The 10,165-nt window shown below is 49.4% G+C and overlaps 1 protein-coding gene across 3 annotated transcripts in view; it reads right to left on the reverse strand.

Moving 5' to 3' along the window:
* The window catches only part of TMEM132E (transmembrane protein 132E), a 227,371-nt gene that overhangs the window by 33,801 nt on the left and 183,405 nt on the right, over positions 1-10,165 (reverse strand). For all 3 annotated transcript variants that reach the window (XM_006025749.2, XM_006025748.2, XM_014520869.2), the window contains exon 4: positions 4,285-4,477. In XM_006025749.2, the coding sequence (XP_006025811.2) occupies positions 4,285-4,477 (193 nt within the window). The remainder of the gene's footprint in view (positions 1-4,284; positions 4,478-10,165) is intronic.

Genomic DNA, 10,165 nt, shown 5'->3' on the forward strand with positions numbered 1-10,165 from the left:
ACTCTTTCCTGCTTATGCAGGGGGTCGGACTCGATGATCTATTGAGGTCCCTTCCGACCCTAACATCTATGAATCTATGAATCTATGATTCGATTTGGAGAGATTAATGGGTCTCCTGATTCGATTCGGTTTCAGAGATTCAGCTGCTGAATTGGGCCAAATCTCCTCCGAATTGAATCAGCTACTGAAGCTTCGCACAGCCCTACTACATGACACAGCACACAGCTATCAGAATGTCTTGCATGGACTCTAACTGTGTGCATGTAAGTGTTTGCTCAGTGAGTGTGCAATGCAGTGTGTATGGGTATGGATGCAATACGATGTGCATAAGAATGGTGTCCATGCATAAGCAAAGCTAAGGTAGTCTGCATGGGTGTGCAGTTTGTAGTGTGTCTGCAAGCAAGCATACAGTAGTTTGCATGCCTGAGCGTCATCTGTCCAGAGCGTGGGTGCATGTATGTGTTGTGTATATGTACACAGTATTTGTATGTGTGCAGCATATGTGGACTATATGTATGTGCATGGGTGTGATGTGCATGTGCGTTCTATTTGGACGTACTGCACATACATGAAATGTGTGTGCCCAGTCCTTATGTGCATGCGTGCAGTGCATGTGTGCACAATGTGGGCTTGTCTACATTGCCTCTTGGCTGCAATAAGAGATGTGGCCATAAAGCCAGGCTCATGTACCCCATGGTATTATACCCCATTGGATGCAATGTAGCAACTTGAAAGCAGTGCTGGGCACACTGCAAAAAACTCTCAGACATGCTGCTTCTACTTCAGGGTGCAGAATGAGCAGGCATACCATGCTTCACGCAATGCAGTGGCAGGGCTGTCATGCCCTGAGCATGCACTTAATTACATGTGTGCTCTTTCCTTGTAGTCAGCACAACTGCTGTGGTTAGGGGGTGCTGTGCTGAAAGAAGCATGGCGGGAATCCCAATAAGGAGCACTTTGCTCTCAGTGCCAGCCCAGTCCCTGATGTCCAGCAGCATGCTCAGCAAAGGGAGGGGGACCTAATTCCTCAAACACAAATCTTGACTGTTCACAGTGCCTCAGTGAGCTAAGAAAGAGCTGCCCCTAACTTCTAACCCCTTGGGGAGTTATCATCTATTCAAAACTTCAAAGAAGACCTCTCTTTATGGAGGGCAAGCCTAATTGCAAAACAGTTAATTATGCAAACATGGAAATCCAATACAGAAATTAAATTGGCTGCTTAGTATCTGGGGCTAAGTGATGTCGGCAAGCCAGCACAGATAACCTTTCAAGTAAATGAAATGGCAGAGAAATGTCAGGAAATCTAATCTCCTGGCCTGGGAGTGGGTGACGTGACTGTCTGTGATGGAAAGATGCTTGGCTCTTTCTTGCACTTGCCCTAGAGGCAGATTACCATGTGGCAGGACAGCTTCAAATTTTTGTGTCTGCTACTCCATGCTCCAGGAACCCCCCTTAATGTACCAAAGATCACTGAGCACCAAATCCCCCTCCCCACCCCTTGGATTAATCTGTCTCTGGGTGGGGACTGTAGCAGTCATGGAATTCAGGCAACGCAGAAACCTTCATTTGCAACCTAAGAGGCAGGTCACTAGGGTGAACAGGGCAACAGCCCAGGTTGCTGACATGAGAGGAGGAGTGGGGAGGGGTATAAGAAAAGATGCCAGCAGCCGTGCAATCCCTGCTGCCCCTGTGACCCAGGCACCCGGATGCACCCCTATGCTCCTGCTTTGAGGTCATCTGGAGACCCCAGCTTATGTTTGACTCCTCCACACACCCCCCAGCCCCGTGCTATGTGCTGTACATATGCAGGCATGACCAATCCACAGAAATGGGACTGCTGGAAATTTCTTACTGAAATGGTTTCTCACCAAAATGTACCAGTTTCTTAAAAGGGAAAATTTTCATGGGACTAAAAGTTTCAGACCAATTTTTGGTTAGGAAAAGGTTCTCAGCCCCAATCCAGAATTTCTGGACAACACTAGAGAAGGAAAAAGCCCCATTCCAACAAAGCCTGGGGCACTTGTAGAATCATAGGAAAGCAGGGCTGGAAGAAACCTCAGGAGGTCATCTAGTCCAGCCCCCTGCTTGTGACAGTAGCACTCAACAGACGGGGTCACATTTATCTGGAACATGGGAGGATTGACAGAAAAAGGACTTAAACCTTGGCTTTTAACACCCAGACAGCTGTCCTGACCCCCTGGCTATTCTGGTGGTAGGGGGCTGCCTCTCTTTCTGGTTGTTTTTTTGGTGACAGGCTCTAAACAATCTTAGTTTCTTTGATGTAAAAGAAGAACATTTTTGCAATTTCAAGAATCTTCATGGGATAGGAAAATCTACCCACCCAGATCTAGTATATACTAGCGTGCTCTTCCCATTCTAGACCTGGGGAGAAAAGGCCCTGAGTGACTTATCCCTTGGAACCAGCAGCAGACTGGGAACTAAACTCAAGTTACCCCTTCAGTTCCTTATCCCTGAGGACAACTGTAACAGGGGGCTTTCTCAGGGCCGGTCTACCAATGGCCCACCCACCTGTTTCTGGGCCAACCGCCCACCTCCTCGCCTGCCATGACTTGATGATATATAATTATGGTGTTAATTAGGTGGGAGGCTGCCCATTCTTGTCCCGATGCCAGGGGGTGCTATCTGCAGCTCCGTTCCTCCCCTACACCCTAGCTCAAGCCTCGCAGATGGCATCCACAGTTCTTAACATCACCAGCCCCACACTGGGCCCCAGAATCCTCCAATCCCAACCCCAACTGGATCCCTCCAATCAGGTGGCCTACTCCACCCTCATTCTGGGCTGCCTAGCTCCCTGAACTCTTCCCCGTCTCAGGTGTGGCCCCCCCAGGACCTTTGGCCACACAGACCTTGGCCTCACCTCCAAGGCCAGTTGGAACCCCAGGCCCTTGGCTCTGGGCATCCCTCGCGGTGGGCCCCTGGCCCTTTTGACCCTTCTGGTCCTAGCCCCAGCACTGACCAGTTGAGGGTGTTTTAAGTCAGGCTTCTGAGCCTCTAGCCCACTCTGCTCTGTTTATGGCCACCGCAATCAAGCAGCCGCTGGCTGCTTGTCTCAGCCCTTAAAGTGGCAGGCACCAACAGTGCCCTGCCACACCAACCTGCTATGCAATGTAATTTCCTGTCTTAAAAAGTGTTACACACGTTCCCCCAGCTGTGCCAGGGAGTGTCTCTGCAGTGCAGTGGGTGTTCTGTGCATGCTACTCTCACAGGGGAGGTGGTAGCTGGGTGTTAAGTTCTCCAAGCTGCTCATTAAAGTCTACTGGTCCAATATGGTCTTTGTAGTCAGGGCTGGTTCAGGGTAGCCTTCCCAGCAGGACATGTGCAGAGATGTCTAAGGTAGCAGCAAAGAGGAGCATAGACTTCAGTGTTCTCTGCAGAGATCACCAACTCTGGGCTGGGGGTACAACTGTCCTGACAGGGAATGGATCCCCTTCATGTGCCCCCAGCTGTCCCAGTGGCTGGTGCAGCTGGGCAAGGGGCAGGCGGGAGGGGAGTAAACACTGTTCTCCCAGGTCCCAGATGAGCCCTGTGCTGCACACCTGGCTGGATTGTTCCTGCACTCCCATGAGCATATCGCTCCTTGGAGCTGCATCATCCTTACTGATCCTTTGATGATCCCTGATGATCTTTCTGGGCTGGGGTGCTGGGCATCAGGGCTACTGGGTTCTATACTAGGAGAGTCCATGGTCTGCTAGAATGCCTGGGTTCCATCTTGGCTCTAGGAAGGGATGTGCTCTAGGGGCTAAATAAGAGAACTGAGAATCAGGGCTCCTGGGGGCTACTCCCAGCTCTGCCACTGATCTTCTTGCATGTGATTTTGGGTAAGTCACATTGCTATCTGTACCTCAGTTTCCCCCTCAAATAATGGGGCCAAATTCTCAAAGCCATGTAGAAGGTGAGGACCACTTTCACTGAAGAATGGGTGCCCTGCAGCTGGGGAGTGTGTGGAGCTGTGTGCATGGGCATATCTGCATGGCAAGTTGTAAGGTTGGGCTGTGCTTGTGTGTAGTTGTGGGGTGGGTGTGAAGCTGTGCGAGTGGGCATTGGGGAGGTATGCTATTGTAAGGTGGGTGGGCAGATGTACATTTTGTCGTGTCGTGTGTTTGCATGTGTGAAGTGAATACAGAGTGTCTGAATGGAGCTGTGTGAATGGGGGTGGTGGGTATGCAGTTATGTAGTGAGCGAATGCATGGTGTGCATTGCTGTGCACAGACAATGCAGTGGGCTGAGTTGGCCAAAGAGCCTTGCCATGAGGAGGTCACTCACCATGGCCAGAGGCACAATGGCTCGGATGTCCCTCTGGATGACCGTCAGCTCTGTCACCACCTTCTCCAGGTCAGGCGGAGGATTCCGTCCCCGATAGTCAATGTGCCACATGATGCGTCGTGTCACTGACTGGCTGGTGAAGTTCTCCATCTCAAAGTCCAGCTGCATGATCTCGTTGGAGGAGTCTCCATCCCTGGGAGGAGACAGAAGGGAGATGCTTTCAATTGGGCACTGGCCATGAGGCATTGCTGGGGAAAGGAAGCCAGGATTAGCCTCATATACCACTGAAGTGAGGTGATGGATGGATGAATAGATAGATTAGTAAAGAGATAGATCTGACGGTCAGGCCTGAATGACATGAACTTCCCAGTGGGCCGAACAACCCTACTGAACCACATTGAAAGCATCTCTCTCTACTCAAAGCTGCATCTAAGACCTGGCTCTGAATCCCCACACACCTTGAACACATTTGAGGGTTCAGAATCTATATCCAAATCTCAAGCATCTCACTCTGCTCCAACCCATTCAAAAGTGACAGGGAACCATGCTGCAGAGGCAGCTCTGAACTGGAGCTTGCTTGGATGGGAGAACGGGGTCTAAATTTATATTACTGGAAATAACAGAATGGCAGCTGCAGAACACAAGGCAGCAAATTGGGGTAGGGACTGAATTCATTGCTGAGTTGCCATTACAGAGCACAATGGGGTGCTCTGGGGTTGATCCAGAGTGATCAAGCTTCGGCTATCGGAATCAGCCCCAATGACTGGCACCCGTTCCACCCATGTGGAAACCTCCAACAGAGGAGGCAGGGAAGGGAAATTCCATGCTGGAGAATTTTCTCCTATCTAATGGCCATATGTTTGTGCCCAGTGGACCTTTCCAGGCCAGAGCCAGTGGACCTTTCCAGTCAGCCTGCATGGAGTCAGGGTTTAGAGCCCCTTGCCTTTCTGGGAACGGCATCAGAACATCAATGTTTTAAATAGTGTCTCTGCCCCCCGCCCTTTAATTCCTTGTAGTGGCTGCTCAGTTCTCCCTGGGATGGGGCTGTTGACCACTCTAAGCTCACAAGATGCAGTGATGGCCCAGCTAAGGCTGAGTGGGCTTGTTCCAGGAACATTACACAATCTAGCTGATTGTTCCCCCCATGGCGAGACCACCAGCCTATTCTTCTTGGAAGCACTGTCAATACCCGCACAGACAAGCTGCAGTAAAGTGGCTGCCTCTGGAACTCAGACAGTCAGGTTTCAATCTGAAGCATCTTTCAATATCATGGTGCTAGGTTTGGTTTGCTCTGTACATGAGCTCAGACTAGATAATCCTTTGGGGAAAAATCCTTGTGGACTTTAGTGCTCTTTGGATTGGGCCTATTCCCCAATAACCAAAGGAGGGAGGATACCTTTGGGATTCCCATTCGCTGTTTGATTCCCCAGCTCCCCGATCATTCCCCCCAGCTCCTAATCATTCCTCCCAGCCCCAGAGGCTTCTCCCGGGACTGCTGGCTCAAGCTGCGGCTTGTCCAGCTGCTCCCCAGGCTGCCCCCGCAGCTAGAGCAAGTCAGGCAGTGCTGGCAGCCCAGAGAGAAGCCGTGGGGGCTGGGGGGAATGATAGGGGAGCTTGGGGAAAGATTGGGAACTGGGGGATTGAACTGGGGCTGGGGGAACAAACAGAGGCTTCCTCCCAGCTCCTGCTTTGATCCCCCAGCTCCCTGATCATTCCCCCCAGCCTCTGCAGCTCCTCCTGGGGCTGCCAGCACTGCCTACCTCGCCCCAGCAGGGGGGCAGGCAGAGCAGAGACTTGAGCCAGCAGCCCTGGGATGAGCCATGGGAACTGGGGAGAATGATTGGGGAGCTGGGGGAATGATTGGGGTCTGAAAGAACGAACAGGGGCTTCCCCCCAGCTCCTGGTTCAATTCCCCAGCTCCCCGATCATTCCCCCCAGCCCCTGCGGCTTCTCCCAGAGCTGCCAGCACTGCCTGCCTTCCACATGAAATACTCCCTTGCTCAATGCCCGCCCCCTGCTTTGATTTGCTCTGACCTGCCAAAGACAGGACCTGCACTGCCAGGTGCAGCAGCTGATGAAATCTGAGGCCAGAGCAGCACACAGAAAGTTTCTCCCTCCAGGTTCTTTCTCCTCCTGGCTGCCCTGGGCACCGCACCGTCCCCTCTGCAGATGTGCCAGTTCTGACTGCTCTGCAAATGACTGCAGTGGCTCAGATGGAAGATCAACTCAACATGGAAGCTCTACTGGAGCCAAATGATGCATCAAGCTGGTGTGGCTAAGGCAGGCTAGGTTCTCTAGCCAGCAATGTGGTTGGCATTCTGTCTAGCTGCCTTTTACACCCCAGACCTACTTACAGCTGTGTCAGTTGGGAGTGGCTCAAACTCAGGAGATGGAGCAAGATCCTGAACAGCTCTGCTGCCATGTCCCAGCATGAATGGGAAGTAACGCATAGTCCCTCTATTTCAGGTGTCTCCAGCATGGACTCTATTTAGGAGCTGTTTGCTTTGACTATCACTGTCAGCACTGACTGAACTGGGATTATTTAATCTGGAGAAGAGAAGACTCAGGGGCATTTGCTAACAGTTTTCACATACCTGAAGGGTGGTTATAATAGGATGGAGATGCACTATTTTCTGTAGCCACAGGGAACAGGACTAGGAGCAATGGTCTCAAATTGCACCAGGGGAAATTGAGGTGGGAGACTAGGAGGAACTTTCTGACTATGAGGGTGGTCAAACATTGGAACAGGCTACCTACAGACACTGTGGGATCTCCATGCTTGGAACCTTTCAAAAGCAGGTTAGACAGACACTTGGCTGGGATGATTTAGTCAGGGATGATCCTGACTTGAGCAGGGGCCTGAACTAGATGGTCTCCTGAGGTCCCTTCTAGTCCTATTTTTCTATGATTCTACAATTGCTTCCCACACCAGAGCATTGAGAGAGTTGAGCATGGTACTGGACTCATGTAGCAGAGAGCCAGGAGGATGGTGTTAGCCACGGTGCTAGCTAGATCAAAAGTCACCCTGCCACCTTTCAGATGGAACAGCCTCCTTATCAATCACTGCCACCCACAGACCAGCCCTGACATGTCCAGCCTCATGTGTAGTGCAGAATATGGAGCTCAGTCACTCATGGCAGGGTCAGGCTCTGAAGCTGTGAGGAGTCTGTCCTCCCTTGGCAGTAATGGGGCTCTCAGACTGATGGGAGGCACAGGTGGCATCCCACACTAAAATGCTGGATTTGTGCTTTAGTACAGGGAAATGGACTAGAAGCAGAAGTGAAAACAACTCTTCATGACACAGCCTGAGAGAAAAGCCAGCCTCAGAGGATTTAAATGGGCAGCTGGTCACTATCGTCCAGTATTAATCATTTAAGGCCTAGCTTAGAATGGGAGTCAGGAAGATGTGTAGATCTATACATGTACGTTCATATATAGTTAAAGATCATATGTATGAGTCGAACATGGCAGTGTCCCGTTAGGAGAGGAATAATTAATAGCTTAAGTCGAGGCAGGCTGCAGCTTGCGAGCCATTGATTTCTCATTGTGTAACATTTATTGAGAATGCCCCATTGATCCAGGGATGTTTTACACGGCCGGTTTCACTCTTATAAATAAATAATGAAGAAAAGCAGGAAAAATGTCAGAGTCAAGTGTCTGCTCTCAGCATTCACTCATGCCTGCCATATTGCAGGCCATAGTTTACTATCAGCTAGTCCCACCATGCTCTCACCCTGCTGGGAGGCAGAGGCGGGGAGGCAGGGGTGTCTTTGTGGTGTATAGTAGGAAGAGGTCAGCAAAAATAGTCCTTTGTTTCCTGAGTTTGCATTCAGGCAGGAGAGGCTGGGAGAGGAGTACCATGAAGCCTCCCTTAAAGCCAGCCAGTCCTGTTGAGAGAGGCTGAGGCTGAGATGGAAGCAAGCTCCACATAGCCAGTCTGCCTGCTAGCACATCAATGCCCAAAGCACCTCCTGGAGAAAGCTAGGAGTGCAGTTACTCTGAATGCCCCACAGCCAGCAGTCCTGTCCCTACCTCCTCTGCTGGGGTCTGTACAAATAAGTATCCAGGAATTTCCCACAGCCAGTGTGTCTGCTTCATTCCTTACAGAGGTTCCTGCTAGGAAAAGCCATGGGGTGGAATAGCCAGGAGCTTCTCCCAGAACCCATGTACCTACCCCATTTCCTAGAACGCCTCCTATCCCTGCTCTTCACACAAACGTGCCCTGGCTTCAATATACAGCTTGAAATGCCAAGAAAAATTAAATCCTTTGGTATTGCACTCCCTGAGGGGAGAACAGTCTTAAGTCATTCATACTTTCCATTACATTAATATTTGATCAAGTTGTTTTCCTAAAAGGTGATTGTAATCACTTTAAATTCATCTTCCGTCTCTAACCTTTCAAGGCTGATTTTAATCTGCATCAGAGAGAGAGGGAGAGAGAGTAAAAAAGCCAGTCAGCTTCTCTTTTTCCCTTGGCCAACCCTTCATCTCGTTAAGAGAAAATATTATCGCCATAAAACCTCCCCAGCTCCCAGACAAACAGCCACTCTCCCTGTGGCACCCAGAAATTGCACCTTCATTTCATTTAAGTATCTGCTGCCTTCTTAGCTGCCTCGGCTCCAGATGCTAACATGTAACTCTATCAACTCTCAGAAGTGCAGGTCTGTATCTTGAAATCTGAGGCACCAGTATGAAACAGCACTGCAAATAGGACAATCGGTATTTGGATTCACAAATGCTTTCCCTTCAGCCCAAGCTGACAGCTACAACCCCCCAGAATCTTAAGACACCCAAATACAGACACATTTGACTGCTCAGATAAAGAAAGAGTGAGAAAAGTTGTCAGGATGAAGGTGGATTTAAAAGTTTTGAGCCAGAGAATGTGGGTTTGGTGGACGACCCAAGGGGAATTATGCAGTGCCTGAATCACAGCATCATAGACAGGTAGGGCTTGAAGGGACTGCAGGATTTCATCTAGTCCAATCCCCTGCTCAAGGCAGGATCATCCCAGCCTAACCATCCTAGGCAAGTGTTGGTCTAATCTATTCTTAAACACTCTGGGAACAACCTTCTCATACAACTATCAGACTTAATGTCCAAAACATTAAAAACACCCTTTAACTTGGCACAGCCAAAGCACTGTCCTGTCCTGACACTGCAATGACAGAACATAGTTAGTGAATTCAAATACACTCAAGAGATCCAAGGAAGAGGACCATGCCCCCTACGACAGAGGCAAGCTAACCTCTACACTGTCTGTTCCTTTCTGATCTTTGGGAGCTTTCCATGTGGAATTCATACCAGATTAACTCAGGAGACTGAATTATTATCCTGAAGGAAATACCACCATTTTGGAATTGGTTTGGGTGTAAAACTGCAACACAAAATCCACACACAGACATTTGTTCCAGCACAGAAATTATGAAAAATACCTGCTGTTTGCCTATGTTTGGTTTCAATACCCATTGAATGAGCCCCTTGCATGAAGGCAAAACTATTTCCTTTAGACTCTGTCAAAACAGCATAGCATATTACATTAAATAAAATAGAAACAATACTCGGGATAACAGATGTGAGGGTAACACTGCACTTCATCGTTTTACACAAAAGTCAAAACTAAATGAAGCAATAGTGCCTAAGCAAAACACTTTCCCCTCATGAAAGCAAAATGTTCCCACATTATTCAAGAGAAATAAGAAAGTCAGGAAAGATGCCATTTGACATTTTCCTATTGAAAATTTCCTCGGTACCAACAGGATCTCATGAAATGTTTCAGTGCCCATGAAGCTGCACTTGCCTGTGGAAAACTATTCCCACCAATTTTTTGATCAGTTTTAGTTCAAGCTCAACTCATTTGGGATGTTGATTCAGCTCCTGCTGA

The sequence above is a fragment of the Alligator sinensis genome, unplaced genomic scaffold, assembly GCF_000455745.1.
Source record: "Alligator sinensis unplaced genomic scaffold, ASM45574v1 scaffold561_1, whole genome shotgun sequence".
Classification (NCBI taxonomy): domain Eukaryota; kingdom Metazoa; phylum Chordata; order Crocodylia; family Alligatoridae; genus Alligator; species Alligator sinensis.